This window comes from Tachysurus fulvidraco, chromosome 2 (assembly GCF_022655615.1).
Source record: "Tachysurus fulvidraco isolate hzauxx_2018 chromosome 2, HZAU_PFXX_2.0, whole genome shotgun sequence".
Lineage (NCBI taxonomy): Eukaryota > Metazoa > Chordata > Actinopteri > Siluriformes > Bagridae > Tachysurus > Tachysurus fulvidraco.
This window is the reverse complement of record NC_062519.1, coordinates 21,960,826-21,985,825: the sequence shown is the minus strand read 5'-3', so window position 1 is coordinate 21,985,825 and position 25,000 is coordinate 21,960,826. Positions and strand designations below refer to the sequence as shown.

The window sequence follows — 25,000 nt, the reverse complement described above, 5'->3', positions numbered from 1 at the left end:
GTTCAAAATACCTAATTAATTATTTGCATAAGATATTTCAGTATATTTCCTCAAACAGATTCCTGAATCAAAAAAAAAAAAAAAACGCATGAGAGGAGAGAGAAAAAACACCAGCATGAGATGATGCCAGTGATGGAGGTAAAGATGGATGGATCATCACAAGATAAAATGGTGTTACCCTTTTTAGGGCAAAGAAAAGAGGTTGAAGAAAGGACAAGTGAAAGAAGTCATGCAATATGGGACTGAGAGAAGGAGAAGCACAAAGGAATGCAGCGTGCTGACAAAGAAGGCGAAAAATAAATAGGGCATGACTTAGAGGACGAGAGAGAGAGAGAGAGAGTGAGATGGAGAGAGGGAGAGAGAGAGAGAGAGAGAGAGAGTGAGAGTGAGAGGGAGAGAGAGAGAGGGAGGAAGAGAGAGAGAGAGAGCGAAAGAGAGAAGGAGAGAGGGAGACAGAGAGAGACAGAGAGAGAGAGGGAAGAAGAGAGAGAGAGAGACAGGTAGAGTGAGAGAGAGAGACAGGGAGAGTGAGAGAGAGAGAAACTGGCTCTCTCAAATATATTGACAAACGCATTAAAATGTTTCATTAATTATATTGTTAATGTAGCTATACAGTCGTTCCTTCACCAGATTCTTTTCTTTTTTCCTTTCCTGAATTTAACAGCATGGGGGGCACGATGGGCACGGTGGCTTACTGGTTAGCACGTTCACCTAACACCTCACACGGGGGTTTCCTCCGGGTACTCCGGTTTCCTCCCCCAGTCCAAAGACATGCATGGTAGGTTGATTGGCATCTCTGGAAAATTGTCCATAGTGTGCGAGTGTGTGAGTAAATGAGTGTGTGTGTGCCCTGCGATGAGTCCAGGGTGTGTCCAGGGTGTATCCTGCCTTGATGCCCGATGACGCCTGAGATAGGCACAGGCTCCCCGTGACCCGAGAAGTTCGGATAAGCGTTAGAAAATGAATGAATGAATGAATGAATGAATGAATGAATGAATTTAACACCATGTACAATAATCTCCTCTGTCCTGAAGACTGGAGACTCCTTCTGTAAACGTGAAATAAACATCTCCTTATAGAAGTCAGCAAAAAAGATTTCTCTCTTAAACTGGGAGCCGTTACTATGGAAACGACAGAAGAGATGTGATGTGAGCTTTTTCACCACATGTCAGTGTTCTATAGTTCACTTTAACAAAAACAATCTGAATGATGATGATGATGATGATGATGATGATGATGATGATGATGATCCAATAACTGACGGATTACAGCTGCAGGGAGGTCATTACATTTTATCTCCACATTAAATTAACACCAAACAAGAGCAGGCATGAGCAGTTGTCCCAGAGTGCCACCGACTAGTCAAGTGCAAGTAAATTAGAGACACAGCTCTGGCGTCAGACAGGATGTGGGAATGCGACTTCTCTCTCCCACCTTTCACCTGAGAACCACAACATTAGCTGAATATGAAAGTCACAGTGTAACGTTATCTGAACTCGGAGACATGTCTCTTATTCCTGCACAGTCTTACACATATCCATGATGCTTATCATCAGAAAAAAACAGTGGAGTATCTATAGTGTGTGTGTCTGTGTCTGAAGATGATGCACATCTATTCTTTCTGCATAAAGTTTCAGAATATTTTAATAATTATAACAACAACAACAACAACAACAACAACAACAATAATAATAAATGAATTCATTTTTACTAAATGTGTTTAGTTCCCACCCAGTGTGTGCACACTCATGCTCACTGAACACACATCTTGCTGTCGCCACACAGTTGCCTAGCAGCACAGCAACACGCACGTCCTCTTCATCATCACTCAACTTTCTCTTATTACCCGAGATCTGTTCAAAAGTTCCAACCAGTGAGTCCTGTTAAACTCACTCAACCCAGTTACACTCAACCCAGTTACATTCACCCAACCCTGTTAGTCAACCCTGTTACATTCACCCAACCCTGTTAGTCAACCCTGTTACATTCACCCAACCCAGTTACACTCGACCCTGTTACATTCACCCAACCCTGTTACATTCACCCAACCCTGTTACATTCACCCAACCCTGTTAGTCAACCCTGTTACATTCACCCAACCCAGTTACACTCGACCCTGTTACATTCACCCAACCCTGTTACATTCACCCAACCCTGTTACATTCACCCAACCCTGTTAGTCAACCCTGTTACATTCACCCAACCCAGTTACACTCGACCCTGTTACATTCACCCAACCCTGTTACATTCACCCAACCCTGTTAGTCAACCCTGTTACATTCACCCAACCCTGTTAGTCAACCCTGTTACATTCACCCAACCCAGTTACACTCGACCCTGTTACATTCACCCAACCCTGTTATATTCACCCAACCCAGTTACATTCACCCAACCCAGTTACACTCAACCCTTTTACATCCAACCCTGTTGCACTCAGCCCTGTTACACTCAGCCCGATTAAACTTAATTAACTCTGTTAAACGCAACGCTGTTACACTCAGCCCTGTTACACTCAACCCTGTACATCTCCAATGTAAACCTGTAAATCTCTTACTTTTCCCATAATTTTTAGCACTAAAGTAAAAAAAATAAAATAAAATAAATGAAAAAAAAACTTCTTTTTTGAACTAAAATTTCAGTAATAAAGCAGGTGGTTATTTAGTGATTAGTAATCAGAACTGGAACAAACTGAAGGGATTTACCTGAAAGTGTAAAATAAAAAAGTCAAGGCTGTATCCCAAACTGCCGAATGCACAAAGTAGTAACCACAGTGAGGGAGTTCTAATAAACGATCACATGTCGTCTAGGATGCGATCTGATCAAGTGACCCCGAGGACTTTAACTGCTGAGCGTTTCCTCAGAACCGCACACAAATCAGAAGAATAAAACAGTTCTGTTTACAACATGTTTTCTTCCTCATACAGAACAGCAGTCTGCCAACATTAATGAAAGAACGTACATTTTATTTGTTTTTAGATACGTTTAAGTTTCCATTAAACGATTTAGTTCAGATGTAGCTCTTCCCTCTCCAGACCTCTCAGTTTATCTCTCCTGAAGACATTTCATGTCAGAAAATAATAAGCTCTAAACATTACTATCTAGCCGTTATTAAAAATAGTGTTGTGTTTCCTGGTTGCCCTGTGGCATAGTGCCTTCATGTTCATGTCATCTGTTTTCCCATTGCTCAGGCGGAGCAGCCATGCTAACAGGCAGAAGAAGCTGACTGATTGAAACAGAGCTCTGCGTCCTTTTCATTCACTTTTTCCTGAAACAAATGACGCTCAGTTAAGTCAATGAGTGTTGGAACAATTACAAAATTAGTTTAGTCAACCTGCTCTCTTATTACTAGACAGTCATCGACCCTAATAATCCATGAGTCATGGTGTTATACCTGTGAGCATGTAACGGGGACGTTTCTACAGATGTGCAGTTCCTAATTTACCTCACGTTCGTCACTTCAGTTCCAGTTTTTATCTAAATGATCAGCACTGAGATGTTTACACAGACTCTCACCACCCAGTTATCAAACAAACCATGTGACTGAAGGCTGGGACAGGAGTCACGTCTCTGTGGACATACACGATGAGTCTGTTTACCTGCTGAGAACCAACAAACACACTCTGGAATATGACTTTAACTACATTACTGGTGGAAAATAAGTCACTGTACTCTTAACTGCTTTTATAGCATTATTACAAAACTATTTTGCATAACAAATGTGTGTGTGAGTTGGTTAACACAAGGGAAATTAAGCAGTGTTACTTAACACCCACTTAAACATGTGCCTTACTAAAAGGACTTACAGTTAATCCTTCGATCAGTTTGCAAACCAGAAATAATTATTTACATTGAAGTAGCAGGTATTTATTAGCATTCATATGTACACAGTGCAGGACAAATAATCCACTCATTAGCTAGTTCAAATGGCAAGTTAAAGCATTTCCCAGGCTAAACTAGGCTAAAAACTAGGCTAAGATAATGTAGCTCAGTGGGATGATGAGTCGCATATGGACAATAATACAGTCTAAGGAAAATAACTCAATACCGCAGAGGCTTCATCTTGATAAAAGCTATACTGAAGATAATGAGTTCTCCATATATACATGTTTATAGCTAATGTAATGTCTAGAGATTGTAATGTCCATGGCATAGATTGTAATGAGATTGTAATGTCCATGGCATAGATACAGTGTATAGAGATTATAAACTTTGTTACTGTCTGTAGGGATTAGATTATTTATGGTGATGATAATGTGTGTCTCTATGTGATTATGATATCTAAGATGATGAAAATGTCTATAGTCCATAGCGATATATGTTAAAGTTTTGACCTTTGGTGTAAAAGTTTTTCTTTTTTTCTTTTGTTTGTTTATTGAGTTACATTTGGGTTTAATTTCTAAGTAGCATACTAAGATACACATGTGTGTATGTGTGTATATAATATACAAATAACAAATCATTTGGTATCAGATTTTCTCCTCTGTGGGATGCGTAGGACGGCAGCAATCCTGCAGACGGATCTAGGACACGGTTTAAAACACCACCACCATCACACCTAGCTGTGTTTTACATAACCTGCTAACAAAACCTGGCAGAGTTTGCTTGGACACTGAGTACTGGATCAAACCTGGTATTATACCAATAATGCATCAAAAGTGGATTGCTTTTTACAACTGGGAAACCGCTTTAGTGAACACTGCTAAGGTTTTGCTGTAGATGTGGAAGAAAGATAATGCTTTATACATGCAGAACTGATTTACCTTCTTGAACATGATCTAGATATAGAAACATGCAGCAGATTATCCACAGATTAAAGTCTCTCAGGATAACCTTTACATCATGTTTACATTTTCCCAGATTGGACATTCAGCATCATTAGTCCTGCATTCAATCTGATCTCACAGCTGTATTGAAACAAGACTTATTCTTATCAAGACTAAACTTATTCCTCCTAAGAGAGCTGGTTCTGTCTGTACTGTTTTGGGCTGGTTCATGCTTAAAGAGCATGATGGGAATGTCTTCACCTGAGAACAAACAGTGCTCCTTCACATCTCTCACATAAGAGCACTGCCTTTTGGAGGTAATAGGGCAGTTTTTTGTTTTTACCTCGCTGCTCAGGAGAACACTCTGCACAAGTGATCATTTGTGTACCTCTGGTCCAAATCCATCCTTAGAGTCATATCCCTTTCTGTCAATTCTCATTTGATATGAACGCAAATGCATTTCCGCTCCTCTAAGACAAAATCCACTACTTCCATTAAATGCATTCAATATCAGAACCACGAACCATTAACGTGCCTGGGTAGTTGAAAGCTTTTGCATATCTGTAAGATAGCATCGTTTCCTTTTCCCAGCATTTTGTGTATCTGCGTGTGTGTGAGGGAGTGTGTAGTTGTGTGTGTGTGTGTGTGTGTGTGTGTGTGTGTGTGTGTGTGTGTGTGTGTGTGTGTGTGTGTGTGTGTGTCAGCATGCCCGATGCTTGCGATTAGCACTCAAGTGTGTGATGCAATGCACTTGCAGGATAGTAAATGCATATGCAAGCTCCTACAACACGACTGCATAAAATCTACATTTGACGTGACACGCTGCTGAAGCAGAAACTGACTCGTGCTTATAAATAGTGAGGGTCCAGAGAACATTAGTATGCGCTCCAATCTCTCTCTCTCTCTCACACACACACACACAAAAACACACACACACACACAGAATGACCAATGAGAATGGTCATGCTGGATGTTGCACACAGGCTGGAATACGTGTGAACGCTTGTGCTGATCCATGCTGATCCATGCTGTGGATCAGACGCCTGAATGCAACAACAAGTCTCTCACCTGTTTTAGGACGGTGTCTTATTGAGACCGTCGTCTTTTTGGCTTCTGTTCTCTCTCCCATCCTCCGCAGATCGCCACCCAAACGTCTCTACCGGCGTAGAAACGGTGGTATAAAAGGACTAACAGAGCAAATCCTGTCCTGTCCTTGCCTGCTGAATGTCTCTAGATCCTCATAAATTAAATAATTTAGGACGAATATTCTGTTTCTGTGTGACTGCTAATGCCTATAAAACACATCCTCTATAATTCAGTCTCCTCATAAGATCAGCACACGAAACAAAGCAAGTCTTCATATGAACCACTAAACCAAGTGTCCGTGTCAGACCTTAACAGTTCCAGTCAGTCCGCTGTCCCCTAAAAATGGCTTAGAAATCCTGTCCTTTATCCAGTGTCTTCTTACAGACTAAACCCAAAAAAACAGCTGCTCTCTGTCACCACTGTCTCCTTAGCCAGGTCATGGAGATCTCCAGCAGCAGATCCAGATCGACCTGGACTCCCTCAGACTCTGCTGTCCTCATATCTGTGTGTCTTTATTTGCGTCGTCGGTCTCAGCAGTACCAGGGTAGAGTCGTGCGTAATCCCCGGGTAGGGTGTGACTTCTTCTCCTTCTACTGCTGCTGCTTTATGTTTTTTCCTCCTCTACGTTAATGAGAAGACAAGAGAGAAGACAAGAGAGTGGAGCAGCTCAGCTCTCAGCGCACAGACTGACGTCTGTCTTCCTTCTTCTGCTTCCGCAAAAACGGGCGTTGCTGGGATTCTCCTGTCCCCTGCCCACAGCTCTCTTCATTTCCATCGCCGCCTTCAACGCAGTTTGCGTAACACTGGGCTACATGTCATACTAAACAGCATGGAAGCATGACACACACACACACACACACACACACACACACACACACACACACAGAGAGAGAGAGAGAGAGAGAGAGAGAGAGAGAGAGAGAGAGAGAGAGAGAGAGAGAGAGAGAGAGAGAGAGAGAATCAGATAAAGACATGTATCTAAATTCCTGTTTCTTAAACTGTACGCGTTATTAACAGCTGACACTCTATGTGCTTTAGGTCGTAGCCGCTCATACTAGGGTTGCCAGGTCAGTCCAAATGATGACTTTGACGTCAAAACTCATATACTCACGCGTTTGTTCTATTTATTTTGTTTCATCTCGACTTTGTTTTGTGTTGTTTTACATAAACCTCTGGATTAAAGTTTTATATATTTGTTTGTTTGTTTATTTATTTCATACCAGTGTGGACCTGAGAAAGTGTGTTTTTAAGAATTCTGGGTGTAGATGGGTGAGTTGATTTTTTATATAAATGAGCAATTCAGTTTAAAATAATTATATGACGTGAAGCCTATTATGAATAGAAGAATATTATGTATTAATAAGAATATTATAAAGCCACCCCATCACCACCATTTACCCAGCTGTGCAGATTCCAGCAGTACCCCAGCACCAACCAAGGGTTAATTCTCCCAACATGGCATCCATTCACATCCATGAAAGCACTTCTTTCGAATTGCGACGTTTGCGTGAGTCACATGGCGTCACTGATATTCGTGAATAGCGAGGCTTCGGAAACGGCTTCCTACTGGACACTTAGTGTACTACTGGCTGTGAATGTTATTATTGCATAGTCTCTGTAGTGCACTTATGCACAAAAAACAGGGTCATTTCAGACTCATGCATTTCCTGAATCTCAGCAGCTGTTTCTTCCCAAACAAACTACACTCACTAAATAATACGGCTTTATCTTTTATACTTATTCTGTTAATCTTTTAGTCTGACTGAAAATGTTTTGGATCCTCTTTTCCATTTTGGATAAGATGCTGTCACAAATTGACATATGACGTCATGCACATCTGTGCAGATGTTCTGGTTTCCGTAAAGACATTACTAACTGATTAAAGCACACTTACGAGGTTTACTCATGACTTGCTGATGTGAGTTAGAAGAGAAGGAGGGATTCTGCAGTGAGTTAGATGAAATGATAAAGAGTATTCCTAGGAGGAACCTAGAAGGACAGATGGTGGTGGACTTTGATAAGCAGATGGAAATAGCTCTATTGGTTAACACTTATATGTAACTCTATGTTCCTCTCTCTTCTGGAATAATAAGAGTGGAAGTAGGAGTACGCACGTAGAATACATTCTATGTAGACGAGGAAATCTGAGCATCGGATGGTGATGTGTAGTATGTCTCTAATTGTCAGGAAGAAGTGGAAAGGAAAAGAAGATAGAAATGAAGACCAAGTGGTGGATGTTGAAAAACGAAGAATGTTATGAGGAATTCAGACAGAAGCCGAGAGAGGCTTTGGGTGGTCAGGAAGAGCTTCCAGATGAAACTACAGCAGAAGTGAGGGTAGGAGAGTGCTAGGTGTGTCATCTGGATAGCGATCAGAAGAAGAGCTAAAAAGAAATGGGATGCAAAAAAGGACTGAAGAAAATAGAGAGTATTACAAGGAATCACAGCACAGAGTGAAGAGTGGCAAAGGCCAAACAGCAAGCATACAATGAGTTGTACACCAGGTTACAAACGAGGAAAGGTGAGAAGGACACAGAAGGATTGGAAACAGAAAAGATTGGAAAGGATGAGGAGAGGAAGGCTCTGAGGTGAATCAAGAGTGGAAAGGCTGTTGGTCCAGATGACATACATGTGGAGGTGTGGAAGAGTCTAGGAGCAACAGCAGTGGAGTTTTTATCTAGATTGTTCAGCAGGATTTTAGAGATTGAGAAGATGCCTGAATAATGGAGAGAAGTTTCTAGTGCAGAGTTGTAGCAACTACAGAGGTATAAAGTTGATGAGCCACACAATGAAGCTATGGGAAAGAATAGTGCAAGCTAGGCTAAGAAAGTAAGTGGATATTTGTGAGCAGCAGTATGGCTTCATGCCCAGGAAGTGCACAACTGATGCAATTTTTGCTCTGAGAATGTTAATGGAGATGTACAGAGATGGTCAGAAGGAGTTGCACTGCTTCTTTGTGGATTTAGAGAAAGCATATAACAGGGTGCCGAGAAAGGAGCTATGGTACTGTATGAGGATGTCAGGAGTGGCAGAGAAGTATGTCAGAGTATTTCAGGATATGTATAAGAGAAGTATGACAGCAGTGAGATGTGATGCAGGTTAAGACCAGGTGGAGGTGGGGCTACATCAAGAATCGGATTTGAGTCCCTTCTAGTTTTGATGGATAGGTTAACAGATGAAGTCAGATAGGAATTGCTGTGGACAATGATGTTTGTGGATGACATTGTGATCTGTAGTGAGAGTAGGGAGCAGGTGGAGGAAACCTGGAAAGGTGGAGGTCTGCTTGGGAACAAGAGGAATGAAAGACAGAATACATGTGTATGAATAAAGAGGGAGAGAAGTAGAACAGTGAGGTTACAGGGCTCTGAGGTCAAGAAAGTGCAGTAGTTAAAGTTTTTGGGGTCAACTGTCCTTTGCGATGAGGAAAAGAGTGGAAAAGAGGTGAAGAGGCGAGTGCAGGAGGTTTGGAGTGGGTGGACAAAAGTGTCAAGAGTGTTGTGTGTGACAGAATAGTGTCAGGAGTGTTGTGTGTGTGACAGAATAGTGTCAGGAGTGTTGTGTGTGTGACAGAAGAGTGTCAGGAGTGTTGTGTGTGTGACAGAAGAGTGTCAGGAGTGTTGTGTGTGTGACAGAAGAGTGTCAGGAGTGTTGTGTGACAGAAGAGTGTCAGGGGTGTTGTGTGTGACAGAAGAGTGTCAGGGGTGTTGTGTGTGACAGAAGAGTGTCAGGAGTGTTGTGTGACAGAAGAGTGTCAGGGGTGTCGTGTGTGACAGAAGAGTGTCAGGGGTGTTGTGTGTGACAAAAGAGTGTCAGGAGTGTTGTGTGACAGAAGAGTGTCAGGGGTGTCGTGTGTGACAGAAGAGTGTCAGGGGTGTTGTGTGTGACAGAAGAGTGTCAGGAGTTGTGTGTGACTGAAGAGTGTCAGGAGTGTTGTGTGACAGAATAGTGTCAGGAGTGTTGTGTGACTGAAGAGTGTCAGGAGTGTTGTGTGTGACAGAAGAGTGTCAGGAGTGTTGTGTGTGTGACAGAAGAGTGTCAGGAGTGTTGTGTGTGACAGACGAGTGTCAGGAGTGTTGTGTGTGACAGAAGAGTGTCAGGAGTGTTGTGTGTGACAGAAGAGTGTCAGGAGTTGTGTGTGACAGAAGAGTGTCAGGAGTGTTGTGTGTGACAGAAGAGTGTCAGGAGTGTTGTGTGACAGAAGAGTGTCAGGAGTGTTGTGTGTCATTGAAGAGTGTCAGTAGTGTTGTGTGTGACTGAAGAGTGTCAGGAGTGTTGTGTGTGACCGAAGAGTGTCAGGAGTGTTGTGTGTGACCGAAGAGTGTCAGGAGTGTTGTGTGTAACTGAAGAGTGTCGGGGTGTTGTGTGTGACAGAAGAGTGTCAGGAGTGTTGTGTGTGTGACAGAAGAGTGTCAGGAGTGTTGTGTGTGACGAGTGTCAGGAGTGTTGTGTGACAGAAGAGTGTCAGGAGTGTTGTGTGTGACAGAAGAGTGTCAGGAGTGTTGTGTGTGACTGAAGAGTGTCAGGAGTGTTGTGTGTGACAGAAGAGTGTCAGGAGTGTTGTGTGTGACAGAAGAGTGTCAGGAGTGTTGTGTGTGACAGAAGAGTGTCAGGAGTGTTGTGTGTGTGACAGAAGAGTGTCAGGAGTGTTGTGTGTGACAGAAGAGTGTCAGGAGTGTTGTGTGTGACAGAAGAGTGTCAGGAGTTGTGTGTGACAGAAGAGTGTCAGGAGTGTTGTGTGTGACAGAAGAGTGTCAGGAGTGTTGTGTGACAGAAGAGTGTCAGGAGTGTTGTGTGTGACAGAAGAGTGTCAGGAGTGTTGTGTGTGACTGAAGAGTGTCAGGAGTGTTGTGTGTGACTGAAGAGTGTCAGGAGTGTTGTGTGTGACCGAAGAGTGTCAGGAGTGTTGTGTGTGACCGAAGAGTGTCAGGAGTGTTGTGTGTAACTGAAGAGTGTCGGGGTGTTGTGTGTGACAGAAGAGTGTCAGGAGTGTTGTGTGTGTGACAGAAGAGTGTCAGGAGTGTTGTGTGACAGAAGAGTGTCAGGAGTTGTGTGTGACAGAAGAGTGTCAGGAGTGTTGTGTGACAGAAGAGTGTTAGGGGTGTTGTGTGACAGAAGAGTGTCAGGAGTGTTGTGTGTGACAGAATAGTGTCAGGAGTTGTGTGTGACAGAAGAGTGTCAGGAGTTGTGTGTGACAGAAGAGTGTCAGGAGTGTTGTGTGACAGAAGAGTGTCAGGAGTTGTGTGTGACAGAAGAGTGTTAGGGGTGTTGTGTGACCGAAGAGTGTCAGGAGTGTTGTGTGACAGAAGAGTGTCAGGAGTGTTGTGTGACAGAAGAGTGTCAGGAGTGTTGTGTGACAGAAGAGTGTCAGGAGTGTTGTGTGACAGAAGAGTGTCAGGAGTGTTGTGTGACAGAAGAGTGTCAGGAGTGTTGTGTGACAGAAGAGTGTCAGGAGTGTTGTGTGACAGAAGAGTGTCAGGAGTGTTGTGTGACAGAAGAGTGTCAGGAGTGTTGTGTGACAGAAGAGTGTTAGGGGTGTTGTGTGACAGAAGAGTGTTAGGGGTGTTGTGTGTGACCAAAGAGTCACACACTTTGAACTTCAAAATTTCAAAGGAAAGGTGTAGAAGACAGTATTGAGAGCAGCTCTGCTGTATGGGTTAGAGACTGTAGCAGTGAGGAAAAGACATGAGGCAGAGATGGAGATAGCAGAGATGTGGATGTTGAGGTTCTCTTTAGGAGTGACGAGGATGGACAGGATTAGGAATGAGCACATAAGAGGGACAGCTCAAGTTGCCTGTTTTGGGGATAAGGTCAAAAAGACTAGATTGAGATGGTTTGGACATGTACAGAGGAGGGAGATGGTTATATTAGTAGAAGGATGTTGGAGATGGAGCTGCCAGGTAAGAGGTCAAGAAGACGGACAAAGAGGAGATATATGGATGTGTTAAAAGAGGACATGAAGGTAATTGGTGCGAGAGTAGAGGATGCCGAGGATAGGTGGAAACAGATGATTCCCTAATGGGAAAAGCCAAAAGTAGGAGAAGATCGGATGTGCAGTGTTATTGTCATAACAATGTAGAATGATCGAACTATTCATTCATTCATTCATTTTCTACCGCTTATCCGAACTTCTCGGGTCATGGAGTGCCAACCCATCGCCATCACCCTGGACGGAGTGCCAACCCATCGCAGACTATTGAACTATTTACATTTTATTTATTGCAGTAATCAAAGTGATTGGTTAATAGGAACAGCGGTGATCAGTGATTATTTAATAGGAACAGCGGTGATCAGTGATTGGTTAATAGGAACAGCGGTGATCAGTGATTGGTTAATAGGAACAGCGGTGATCAGTGATTATTTAATAGGAACAGTGGTGATCAGAGATTGTTTAATAGGAACAGCGGTGATCAGTGATTGGTTAATAGGAACAGCGGTGATCAGTGATTGTTTAATAGGAACAGCGGTGATCGGTGATTGTTTAATAGGAACAGCAGTGATCAGTGATTATTTAATAGGAACAGTGGTGATCAGAGATTGTTTAATAGGAACAGCGGTGATCAGTGATTATTTAATAGGAACAGTGGTGATCAGAGATTGTTTAATAGGAACAGCGGTGATCAGTGATTGGTTAATAGGAACAGCGGTGATCAGTGATTGTTTAATAGGAACAGCGGTGATCGGTGATTGTTTAATAGGAACAGCAGTGATCAGTGATTGGTTGTTGGGAACATCGATTGGCACAAATGCAGTTCAGCAGTTGTTACACACTAAATGTAAGTGGCGTAAACCTCCTCTCAGGTCTATCCAGCATCTGTGATGGGAGTGTTGAAGATGAAGCAAGTGCAGGATCATCGCCAACATCCACTCAAAGGGTCAAAAAATCACTAGTTTCGATAAGTTCTTGTTTCCTTCCAAATAAAGGGCTGAAAATTTCACTAAATTTAGCAACAAGACGGAGGTGGTTCTGGGATCAAACCAAAGCATTTATTTGTATAATGAATATTAAATCATAAACATGTTAAATATAGTAAATGTATTCTGATATTTTATGAGAGTGTTTATGTATAAATTGTATAAATCTATATTCCAATATAAATTTAATGTTAATCATTAAATTTTTTTGTAGTTTGTTTTATAAAATGACACACAAACACACACACACACACACACACACACACACAAACAAACAAACAAAGACTTACAGTGGGCTGGAGTCCTATTTTTGGCCAACAGAAAGCATACCTTCCAAATGCACAGCTCTCCACCCCCCCGTTTGAAGCTGAAATGGTACATTCCACCTCCTCTCTGTCCTCTGCTCCCTGCTGCATCCTCCATCACTGCACTTCCCATCATTCTCACTTTCTCCTTGAGGACGATTTTGCGGCCTGTTTCAGTGTCACTTAAAGCCCAGCTCTCAGTCTTCTGCTCTGTCAGCACAAGGTTTGCAGGAGGGCACGGAGGAGTAAAGAAAGGACAGAAGAAGGTAGGTTTTTTACTGGTGTTTTATTTATGATGTTATTTCCAATGACGAGGCCTGGGGCCTAGAAGGCTAAACTGTGTGTAGCTCATCCAGTTCTCCTGTTGTCCATTTTTTAGGACTCTTTTTTCTTTTGTTCTCTCCCTCTCTCACACTATCCCTCTTTGTGTTCTTATTTCTTCCTTCAGTGACTCCTCACCCTCTCTTGTCCTCCATCAGGGCTGTGTATGACTCATGTAGTGTACAGGGAGGGACAAAAAGAGAATATAACACACTGTGGATGACATAGAGAGCTTTGTTTCATGTCGAGTGACATGTTTCACATAATCGCAATGTGTGTGTGTGTGTGTGTGTGTGTGTGTGTGTGTGTGTGTGTGTGTGTGTGTGTGTCTAGCAGTCAAATACAGTCACAGAGAGTAGTCTACTGTCCAAGAATAGACACTGCATTTTTGCTCTTGATAATTACCCCAACATACACACACATACACACACAATTTCCCACAAGACAACTCAACCGGATGTTATGCTCAGAGCCCAGTATTGCGCTTTGGCAAACATCTAGGCATGATCACTCTAAGCTTCATGTGTCAGTGCAGTTTTAAAGTCACACTCTGGAACCATCAAGACTTAGGACTGAATATATATACATATGCTGCGTTATCCTGGCAGGGTGGTGGTGTGGTGTGGGAATATGGGAATAACAGACACACACCACATCAAGATAGAATTTAGTGTCTCTCTGACTGGCATGTAGAAAGAATTTGGAGGCTTGTTTCATTACATAATATAATATACATAATATATAATGTTTTCTAAACTATATTTGTTCTATGGCTTTTGACAGTTACAGTGATGCTTGAAAGTTCTTCAGAATCAGAATCAGAATCAGAACAATCTTTATTGCCAGGTTTGTTTCCACATACAAGGAATTTGTTTTAGTACAGAAGCTCCACAGTGTAACATAATGACATTGACAAGACACGAACACATATATAATATAGACATATGTACAGTGGAAAAATGTGCAAATTGAAATATAAATAAGAATGTGTTTTAAGTAAATAATGTAAGAATAGTGTTCCGTGTATGTCAAGTGTTCATCAACAAGAAATTTCTTGAAACCTTTAGAAATTTCTAGATTTCTGCATAAATATGACCCAAAAGCAGATAAAGTGAACACAATGAAACAGAACAGACAAATATATTATACTTAATCATTTTTAGGCAAACGTATGTGAACCTCTAATTTCAAGGTCAAATTAGAGTCCATCTGATTTCAGTCATTAAGATGACAATCAGGTCCACATGAGTGTCCTATTTTACTTAAAGAAGAGAGATAATCAAAGTCTGATGTTCATGATGTGAGTTTGTGGAAGGGGATCATTGAAAAAATAATGGAGATTTCTGAGGCCTTCAGTAAAAATGTTATTGTTGCTCATCAGGCTGAACAAGGTTACAAAATCTTCTCTTTAGTGTTTGGACTTCAAAAATCAGATAGATTCTGTAAAAATGGAGGAAATTTCAGACCATTGGTACATTTCCAGAAGTATTCAACCAACAAAGATCTCTCCAAACGCAAGACATGTAATAGTTTGTTGGGTCAGAAAGGAATACAGGGTAACTTCTAAGCAACTAAAGGCCTCTTTTATTTTAACTAATGTTCATGAGTCTGCCATCAGGTGAACACTGAACAACCTCGGTGTGCAGAGTCACAAGGAGAAAGCCACTATTCTCCAAAAAGAACTCATGAAGTTACTAAAGATCACTACTGACTACTGAAAAAAAAAATTTGTGGAACAATGAAACCAAAATAAAACTTTTTGTTTTAAAAAGTGAAGCGTTAGTGTTTTTGGAGAAAGAAAAATACTGAATTCCAGCATAAGAACCTCATACCATCTGTGAAACATGGTGGTGGTTGTATCATGCTTTGGGCCTGTATTGCTGCATCTGGGCCAGGAGCTTGCCATCATTTATGGAACAATGAATTCCGAATTATGAGAGTGAACTCTAAATGAAAATGTCATGACCTCAAGAAAAATATGGGTCATACACCAAGACAACGATCACAAGCACCAGTGTTCTTCTAAGCTGTTGTGCAGGACTGATCTATACTTTGCAGAAGTATAATATTGTTTTCTCATTTGTCTGATTGTGTTCACTTTGTTTACTTTTGGTAATGATGATGTTTTGGGTCATATTTATGGTAGGAATATAGGAATTTCTAAAGAGTTCACAAACTTTCAAGCAACACTGTATATTTGGGATGTGGTAGTCTACTGTTTAAGTAAGGTGTTGGACTAATTGAAAGGTTGTGAGTTTGAATCCTCAGCCCACCAAGCTGCTACTGCTGAACCTATTAGCCAGGCCCTTTGCTCAGTTGTATAAAAATGTAAGTTGCCATGGATAAGGGTCTGCTGTCCAATGCTGTAAATACTGCTGAGCTAAATTATGTACTTCATAAACACAACTATTTCTCTCTGATTTTTTTTCCAAGCCATCCAGAGCACCAGAGAAACAAAAACCCCCCACATATCAACCACCCGTATGGAGTCGAAGGTAAAGAGCAGTGTGAAACCAGGTACCAAAACGGAGAAGAAAGAAGTGGCACCCCCTCCAAAACTGAATCCTGCTGAACCTGCGCCACCTGCAGAGGTGGAAAAACCAGCACAAGATGGCAACCAAGAGGGAGCGCAGGAAGAAAACGAGGCAGCTGGAGGCTGCTGTGAAACCCTGGAGAACCTGAAGCCGTTCCTCATTGGTGGAGCTATAGTAGCACTCGGAGCCGTGTTTGTGGGCTTGGTCTTATTAGCCAGAAAGAAGTGACTATGATGTGATTGTCCAACAGGTTCACGGGTGCCTGGGGCACAGCTTGGGGGGCAGGGGAGGGGAGTGCTTAAAAACAGGGGGGAAGGGGGGGTTTCACACCATAGTCCACATTAAGCTTTCATTTAAGCTGTGTGTTATCATCACAGTCATCACTGTAGGAATAGGAGCTCACATGAGCCATGTTCAGATGCAAAAGCGACACTAATAAACACTCAGATCCTGACAGATTAAACGACTCTACAAAGATAAAAGGCAACTAGTAACTTGCCTAGAGATGTAGCAAACATGCTATCCTAGCAAAAAACTCATTATAAATGTCTAATAATCATAAAGCTCACTTGCTTATCAGCAATTTTACATGCTAGCTGATGTAGCCAATGTTAGTTTACACAGCAGTGCAGTTTTATTCCTATTAATAGAGACAATACGTTCTGCCAGTCATCCTGGAGATCAGAGTCAGAGCTGTTGCATCAGATTTAGTTATTTTAGAGCCCAAATTACAACACACCATTGCACCACAGACATTGGATGCCCAACAACATCAGGGTGGACGGCATTGTATTTTCTCAATCAGATTGTTTATAGCTGCTGTTTCTTACAGCCTTTGTGCTCTATAACCTGTAAAGCAAAAGTCAGGATTGTTTATTATTATTGTCCTTTTTGCAAGCAGACTGAAACCCATCTATTTCTTAGTGACCATAAATTGCAAAGAAATGAAAAATTAAAGTTTAGAAAACACATTAACGGAAACACACTAGACAGATGACGGGCATGACGGAGCTGCAGCTCACTGTTTTATAGCCATTCAGTAATGTCAGTAAGACACATGTACTGAAACACACTGCCTTTATCTGGACATGTAACCAGGTATCAAGGACAATGAAGAGTCTGTGTTCCCTCAAGTGCGTATGTTATGCAATAATATAAATAGCACTCTGTAGATCTACTGAGAGAAGCGTGTGATGGAGATGACAAGCTGAATGAATGTGCTGAAAATTCTATGAAATATGAAATGTAAATGTGTTTCAGAAATATGAAGCTCTAACAGATATATTTTCCTGGTTGTTTTGCGCTCCACCCCACCCCTAACAACCCCCCTCCCCCTCCCCCTTCTTATGTACAATAAAATCATGATGTCTGAAACACAATGTGTTTGGTTTAAGCTTTTTTTTTTCAGAGTGCCTGTGTTATTCAGTCTGTGCTGAAGGACATTAGTTTTATTTGTAGAGATAAATTTTAATCTGACTTCTAAACCATATGGCCATGTGCACCACTGACCCCACACCCACACGTATGTCTGTTAAACGTCTCATTCCGAATGAGCTCCTCTCTTCTGTTTTGTGAAGGTTTTCCACAAGATGTTGGATTGTGGTTGTGGGGATTAGTGATCATTCAGCTACAAGAGCATCAGTGAGATCAGACTCTGGGACATTGTTATACTGGAACAGGGTGTGTAGCTCCATTAAAAGGGACATCGTAAAGCTACAGCACACAGGTATTTAGTAAGTGTTGAGTATAACTTCAGACTTTGTGGACAACCACATGTGTGTGTGATGATGGTCAGGGGGCACATACTTTGGGCCATAGTAAATCTAACAGACTACAGTTCCACTGTAGTAAGTATGTGCAAAAAGACACCTAATAGGCACAACCTTTAAAGCAACGCATTTATTCAGTTGTAATAAATTGTATTTATTTGCTAAAAGAGTTTAAGTTCACTGTATGTTTTTAGTAGTTTGTGTTTCTCTCCGGAACTGTTTTCACCCCGAACTCGTTTCTTTCCGTGCCATTTTTTCCGTGAACACGACAAACCGGAAGCGACACGCTTTCCTCGTTTGTTTTGAAGAACGTGTTGTGTTTTCTCACGCAGTCTGTAAGTTATCTGTCATTTCTGTCGTTATAGTTACAGTCGCATGTGTACAGACATCCTGACACTGTTTATTTCTCAGGTTTGTGCAGGAGATCAGACATGATTATCCCAATCCGCTGCTTCACCTGTGGGAAGATTGTAGGGAACAAGTGGGAGGCTTACCTGGGACTCCTACAGGCAGAATACACAGAGGGGTGAGAGACAGACACACTTTGTAAAGCGGTGCCTAAAACTATAGCGTTTAAATCTGAGGTCAGTAATGCGCATGCGCAACACACAGGAACAGTAGAAGATAAAAGCTGTCTTCACAGTCAGACTGGTAAATCTAACAGTTTGTAAAGGAGACATGAATAAGCTGCATGTGTGTGTGTGAAGAGTAAAGGCTTCAGTTTATCTTTATACATCTGAATTGTGCATTTAAAGAAAAAGAAATTCAGTGTGATGTAATTTTGTCTTGAATGTTGCTTGTGTGTTTATTTCACTCAGAGATGCTCTGGATGCTCTGGGCTTGAAGAGATACTGCTGTCGCAGGATGCTGCTGTCTCACGTCGATCTGATCGAGAAACTGCTGAACTACGCACCACTGGAGAAATAAGACTCGTTTCAGATCTCTCTCTCTCTCTCTCTCTCTCTCTCTCTCTCTCTCTCCCCCCTGGTTGTGTTCACTCATTCTTTTCCCAATGTTTTATAAATAAAGTAGTAAAGACCAGGTGGTGTTGAGTCTCTTTCAGTTTGTGTAGCTTGAGACTTGTCTCACAGTCTCCCTCCACAAGGCTGGAGATCTTATTCACACTTCACTCTGGCTTTTCTATGCTGCTCCTGGAGTAGGAGATTCTTGTTGTATTTAATACTGTAGTGACGTAGGATTCCAGCTCCGACTGATGCCTCCAACTCCAGCAGTTCTTTTGTTGATATCTTCGGGTTCCGCTGCACCTTCTGGACCAAAGTTATTGCATCTCTGGGAGTTAATTTCTTCCTTCATGCTGTGGTGTCTGTGTGATCACAAGCGTTTTATGTTCTTATACAGATGTTTTGTACAGATGCTCGTGGTGGCTTCAGGTGTTGTTAATGCAGAACCAGACTTCTAAAGGTCCGGTTTTGTTACTTGGATTTTTTCAATTATCTCAAGAGGGGAAGAGCCTTAAATACAGCAACAGCTGCTTTACAAATAAATGGCTTATTATAACAGGTGTCCAATCAGAAGCTTTTCATTTCTGGAATCTTCCAGATTGCACATCAACTTTTGGCCCATTGGAATCTTTAATTCGTATTTATATTATTTTTATATTAATTCCTTGGATGTATGATTTCAAAAGATCAGAAACTGCACATCAGTCCGAGGAGGCGACATGAACACTGACTGGAATCTTTAGAGATTTTTGTTAAATTATTTATTTGAAATAATCTGGTATGAATAATTCAGTCATCTTTAGAAGTGAATTTTATGTATTTAATGGGTCATGGATTGTCCTGCAGGCTGTCACAACACACCAGCAGTGGAATACTGTTTTTTTTAATGATTATTTTACATGTAATTGTCATTTCATTACAAAATTGAGGAGGAGGTGAAAAATAAAAACATGGTCTTAACACATTAATGTATTAGAATGAAGTAAACCGAGGCTTTGCTGCAGCATGATTGGTCAGTGAGCCAGGAAACAGCTTGAATTTCAAATCAAATCTTCACTTTCTACGGTTTCAGCTAGAAAAGCCACCGAAATGTCTCGATCCTGGAGGAGAGGAGAGCGTGTGCCATGACGTTCAGTTGGACCTCTACATACACACGTGAGCCACGTGACTCCTCCATGTCAGGAAACATTCTGTTAGGGGGAAAGAAAGTGAATTAAGACCAAACACAGGGACGAGTTTTGTAATTCAGATATCTGTCGTTTATTTACACTGATTTGTGTGTGTGTGTGTGTGTGGTGACTCCACGCTTGGTGTCCAAGAGGTTTTAGTGTCTTCATTGTTAAAACACACCAAATACTAAGACATTCCTTTTCTTGCTCAGTGACTGACGCCATAACAGGAAGTTGCAGAAATTCCATAAAATTTTTACACTAAAGATTAGCTTAAAAATTATGGAATTTCTGCAACTTCCTGTTATGGCTTAAGTTACAGAAGCTACAACCAGATCATGCAAACATGAAGCATGAGATCCTTTATTCTCAGATTTTTCCAGTTGTAGGAGTCTTTAAAGGAAGAGACAAAACACTGGAGACTCCTTTCCAAAAAAATGTTACAGCTCCATACATGAAGCTTTAGGATATAAACGATGAGGTATCAATAAAATCGCAGATTTATCCTCAGATGATCGTTTTATCAAAGCTGCTGTTAGAGTAAAGGAGCTTCTGACCAAACAAAGTGGAGAATTCCTGTTAAATTGCTGTGAGTATAGGAGAAAGAAGAGGAGGAGGAGGAGGAGGAAGACATCTCACACATCAATGCCTGTCTCTGTGCTCTCGGTCATGCCCTCGCTCCCTCTCTCTCTCTCTGTCCCTCTCTCTGTCTGTGCTGGATGAGCGCTCTCGATATCGCTCCCTCGATCGGCTACTCGCTCGCTCCTGAGAACGGTGTCTCTTACTGTGTATGTAGGGGAGAGAGAGAGAGGCATAAACACTGTTGGCAGTAGACTTTTTTCATTGTAATGGATTATACACACACACACACAGACACACAGACACAGACAGACACACAGACACAGACAGACACACAGACACACAGACACAGACAGACACACAGACACAGACAGACACACAGACACAGACAGACACACAGACACACACACACACAGACACACACACACACAGACACACACACACACAGACACACACACACACAGACACACACACACACAGACACACACACACACAGACACACACACACACAGACACACACACACACAGACACACACACACACAGACACACACACACACAGACACACAGACACACACAGACAGACAGACACACACAGACACAGACACACACAGACACACACAGACAGACAGACACACAGACACACCTTGGGAAACATTTGGTCTCTATGGAGTTGAGACAGTCATTAAGAGAGTTGACTAGCATGCGGCAGCGCTTGTCATTAGACACACGAGACTGTTTGATGACCGCTGTGGCTGTGTACAGGGTCTCTATAGCCATCCGGATGTCACCTGAGAAAGACGGGTGGGGAGAGACGGGTGGAGAGAGACGGGTGGGGAGAGACGGGTGGGGAGAGACGGGTGGGGAGAGGGGCAGGGTTACGCGTCACACATCACAAACTAAGATTCCTGTTGTAATTGTGTTCATGCTAACACATGCTAAGATTCCGCTGTGACTCCAGGTTTGTCTTTAGCTGTACAGCACTTTACAACACACATCATGTAAGAATTAAATAAAACATGGACATATAGATTCTCCACTTATTAGGTGCCTGAATAAAAACCCTGACGTATTCATTCTGATCACAATCAGAAGAAAAAAAATGGGGCAGCACTGGGGTACTATCATTATTATTACTGTTATCATTCTTCTTATTATTATTAGTGAATAAACAGCACTGACCCCAAACACTCCCTACACCCCGATCAAGACGCCATGGCCATAACCCTTCACACTGCACTGAGCTACATGTGCGTCGGCTTTCAACACAACATCGCAGACATATTAATCAGCAGACTAACTGAACTCGGATAAAGAAATTCCTTAAAAACAGCTCACTCTGTGATGCTTGGTTCCCACCTCACTCCCACCATCATGTACCGGCTCTCCACAAGGCTGTGTGCTGAGCCCACTACGCCACTCTGTGTACACGTGTCTGTACCACAACAACAACTACTTCAGGAGGAGCAGCGTAGACCTGATCTACTCTACATCAACCAGGACTGTGGAGAGAGGGAGTCCACATGTCTGTTGACCTGCCCTGACTTGGCATCCACAGAGCGGTCATACAGAAGGCACAACAGCTGCTGCATCACCTGAGAGTGATCAGGAAAAACCCCTGGAGTGTAAGCAGCTCCACCACTGAAAGCATGCTGGTGTTACTGCGTGTCTGTGTGAGATGTTTTAAAGGAGTCTTCCTGATACCTCACTACAGCTAAAAGCATCACATCTAGGACACAATACAGCCAGGACACTGTCTGTCTGATCTCCTGTCCTCAGGACTCGTCTACAGGACAGTTTCTAACGTCTACCAGGACAATAAACTCACACAGGCACTAGTGAGGAATATCACATGTGCAACGTCACATCCTTTAGTCAGTTTCAGGAAGCACTTTTCATCCAAACTATGGCACTCTATGTAAATCTGATTCCTTGTATTCTTGATATTATGATGTGTCTGTTACGTGACTCTGAAGAAAGCAGCGCTCCAGATTTCACTGTATGCAGAACTGTACAATAACAAGAACTTTCTGTTCTTTCTGGTTCTATCCACACTGTGCTGGAGTTACCCTCACGTGAGTATCAGAGAGGGACTGGATAATAATATTATTAATAGTAATAGTAATAATAATAATAATAATAATAATAACGTCACGTCATGTGCTGATCTTTCACCTGACTGTCAGATGTTTAACATTAGAGCAGTGTGTGGAAATAAGACCTGATGTAGCTGCAGAAATGGCTTTAGTGATGGCGCTGCTCGCAATCGTCCTGTTCCTGTTTATCAGCTCCTCAAAAACTGCATTACTGTAAGATACAAGAGGAGAAGCGTTAAGTCTCAGAACTGTAAGTCACTCACACACACACGCACGCATACACATTCACTCACACACGGGCACTCACACACACATGCACGCACATTCACTCACACGCACACATACACGCACACACTCACTCACTCACTCACACGCACGCACGCTCGCTCGCACGCTCGCTCGCACACTCACTCACACATTCACTCACACATTCACGCACACATTCACGCACACATTCACGCACACATTCACGCACACATTCACGCACACATTCACGCACACATTCACGCACACATTCACGCACACTCACTCACTCACACGCACGCACACTCACTCGCACACTCACACATTCACGCACACATTCACTCACACATTCACTCACACACATGTTCAAGTACACACAAGTACTCTGGTCAGTTTGGGCTGAACTGATTCTCGAAGATCTGTTAATGCTAAAGAAGAGAAGGAGAAATTTACACTGTGTGAGCGGCCATTTTGGTCTGAAGTTGTTATTTGTTCTACAGAACACCTATAAAAGTGTACAGGAGTTAAACCAAAACCAGTTAAGCCTCAGTTTCTCCTCACCGCGGCCGGCTGAACGCTGTTCTTGTTCTGCTGTTGTTGTCGCTGCTGCTGTTATTGTTGCTGCTGTTGTTGCTGCTGCATGTCGCTGGACTCACGGGGAAGAAGGCGGGGTTGATGTGTAGTGAGGATGTGTGTGAGTTGTGAGTGTGTGCACTGAGAATGTGTGCATTGGGGACGTGTGCGTTTGAGATGTGTGCATTGGGGACGTGTGTGTTTGAGATGTGTGCATTGGGGACGTGTGCGTTTGAGATGTGTGCATTGGGGACGTGTGCGTTTGAGATGTGTGCATTGGGGACGTGTGCGTTTGAGATGTGTGCATTGGGGACGTGTGCGTTTGAGATGTGTGCATTGGGGACGTGTGCGTTTAGGTTGTATGTGTTTAGGTTGTGTGCGTTGGGGATGCGTGTATAAGGTAACGGTGGATGGAAAAGGGGAGGAGGAGTGTTAAAAAGAGGAAGAGGAGGAGGAGGAAGAGGAGGAGGAGGAGTATTGTAAAATGAGGGGATGAGGGGAGGGGGTTTGGTTGGAGGAAACATCAGAGGCAAAGGTAAAGACTGCAGGTCTGATGGAGAGGGAGTGGATGAACTTCTTGCTTCGGATCGTTCCAAATCACCTTTAGGAGCCAGGCGCAGAGGTATTCCTGTTCGGAGAGACAGGACATTTCATTACGTTTCAGAACTGAGCTCGTTAAACAAAAGCTAGCATGAGTGTAGAACATTTCTTCCTGAGGATCACTTACGTCTTCTGGACTGAGCTTCAAAATCAGCCAGGTTTCTCCGCGAAACATGACGACACTCCACTTTTTCACCGTTGATCTTGCACTGAGGCATGGACTCTAATAAACGCTTTAAAGACTCTTCTGTGGACACAACTAGCTCAGCATAGCTGGGAGATAGAGATACACAGATGTTTAATGGTGCAGATGGGTAAAGAGAGAGAGAGAGAGAGAGAGAGAGAGAGAGAGAGAGAGAGAGAGAGACTCACCCTTTAGACTGACCATTAGTCCTGTTCTCTGCAAACTTAACTTCTACGATGTCGGTCACTCCCTGCTTACGTGCCATCGCTATCAGATCACCGTCTGATGTCCACTTGGGTAAAAAAATAAAACAAACAGAAACAAACAAACAATCAGATTACAAACAGAATAAAATTCATTTCTAGCCATGTTTGGCATGTAACATGTAATATAATTTTTATTTTCATATAATTTTTGCAATTATTAGGCAAAGCACTTCATAGTACAGTGTTAATCAGGTGTGCAGTAGTGAGCGTGCTGTATGTCTGAATGTCGGACACGTGACCGTCTTCATTAGAATATTAGGCCACACCCACTGAGAAATGAGCTCATGTTAAGCCTGGTGCTAATCAAACGCACACAAAGTGATACGCACATGTTTATAAAGAACGACTCAAAGTATTTCCTGCATCCTATCAATAAACATTTGCAATAGACAATAATGATAAACGATGCTGATCAGCGCTGATCTTCCCTTCTGGAAGGTTTTGCACTGGATGTGGGATTGTGACTGTGGGATTAGTGATCATTCAACTACAACAGCATCAGTGAGATCAGACTCGGAGTTGGGATGTTGAGGAGACTCCAGTTCCAGTTCATCCTAAAGGTGTTCAGTGGTGTTGAGTCAGAGAGACATTTTATACTGTGTGTTTCAGACATTTTGGAAGAAGCATATACAAGTGTGATG

General features: G+C 42.4%; 3 protein-coding genes across 14 annotated transcripts in view; 1 reads left to right on the top strand and 2 right to left on the bottom strand.

Annotated features, from left to right (window-relative positions):
- Nucleotides 1-13,223, bottom strand: part of dagla (diacylglycerol lipase, alpha) — a 43,651-nt gene extending 30,428 nt beyond the window's left edge. Inside the window, exons 1-2 of one of the 3 annotated variants that reach the window (XM_047810550.1) lie at nucleotides 13,091-13,223; nucleotides 5,832-6,669 (exon numbers count right to left, since the gene is read on the bottom strand). The gene's annotated coding sequence lies outside the window, so the exon portion shown is untranslated. Of the gene's footprint in view, nucleotides 1-5,831; nucleotides 6,887-13,050; nucleotides 13,067-13,090 lie in introns of those variants that run through there. The other 2 variants (XM_047810549.1, XM_047810548.1) reach the window with 2 other exon arrangements.
- Nucleotides 13,193-18,730, top strand: polr2l (RNA polymerase II, I and III subunit L). 4 transcript variants are annotated; one of them, XR_003441371.2, is made up of 6 exons: nucleotides 13,196-13,331; nucleotides 14,170-14,232; nucleotides 15,655-15,714; nucleotides 15,820-18,024; nucleotides 18,101-18,215; nucleotides 18,508-18,730. XR_003441371.2 is itself a non-coding variant. In XM_027152247.2 (3 exons), the coding sequence occupies exons 1-3, from the start codon at nucleotides 17,874-17,876 to the stop codon at nucleotides 18,614-18,616; spliced, it is 375 nt and encodes a 124-aa protein (XP_027008048.2). In that variant the 5' UTR covers nucleotides 17,865-17,873; the 3' UTR covers nucleotides 18,617-18,730. The 4 variants fall into 4 exon arrangements, 1 of the variants encoding a protein (XP_027008048.2); XR_007140035.1 differs by lacking the exon at nucleotides 14,170-14,232 and having other exon boundaries at nucleotides 13,193-13,331; XR_007140036.1 differs by lacking the exon at nucleotides 15,655-15,714.
- Nucleotides 18,731-19,457: 727 nt separating this feature from the next.
- LOC113646178 (cleavage and polyadenylation specificity factor subunit 6) overlaps nucleotides 19,458-25,000 on the bottom strand; it is an 8,063-nt gene continuing 2,520 nt past the window's right edge. The window contains exons 3-10 of one of the 7 annotated variants that reach the window (XM_047810551.1): nucleotides 24,282-24,385; nucleotides 24,037-24,182; nucleotides 23,519-23,937; nucleotides 23,298-23,488; nucleotides 22,619-22,704; nucleotides 21,044-21,188; nucleotides 20,460-20,604; nucleotides 19,458-19,841 (exon numbers count right to left, since the gene is read on the bottom strand). In XM_047810551.1, the coding sequence (XP_047666507.1) occupies nucleotides 20,463-20,604; nucleotides 21,044-21,188; nucleotides 22,619-22,704; nucleotides 23,298-23,488; nucleotides 23,519-23,937; nucleotides 24,037-24,182; nucleotides 24,282-24,385 (1,233 nt within the window). In that variant the 3' untranslated portion in view covers nucleotides 19,458-19,841; nucleotides 20,460-20,462. Of the gene's footprint in view, nucleotides 19,842-20,459; nucleotides 20,605-21,043; nucleotides 21,189-22,618; nucleotides 22,705-23,297; nucleotides 23,938-24,036; nucleotides 24,183-24,281; nucleotides 24,386-25,000 lie in introns of all 7 variants that reach the window. The other 6 variants (XM_047810552.1, XM_047810553.1, XM_047810554.1 and 3 more) reach the window with 6 other exon arrangements.

Excerpts from the sequence above, each read along its gene's own strand:
- polr2l (XM_027152247.2), top strand. The coding sequence starts at position 17,874 with ATGTTTTTAGTAGTTTGTGTTTCTCTCCGGAACTGTTTTCACCCCGAA. Across the intron at positions 18,025-18,100 it reads TGTGTTTTCTCACGCAGTCT|GTTTGTGCAGGAGATCAGAC; the intron begins GTAAGTTATCTG and ends TTTATTTCTCAG. Across the intron at positions 18,216-18,507 it reads CAGGCAGAATACACAGAGGG|AGATGCTCTGGATGCTCTGG; the intron begins GTGAGAGACAGA and ends TATTTCACTCAG.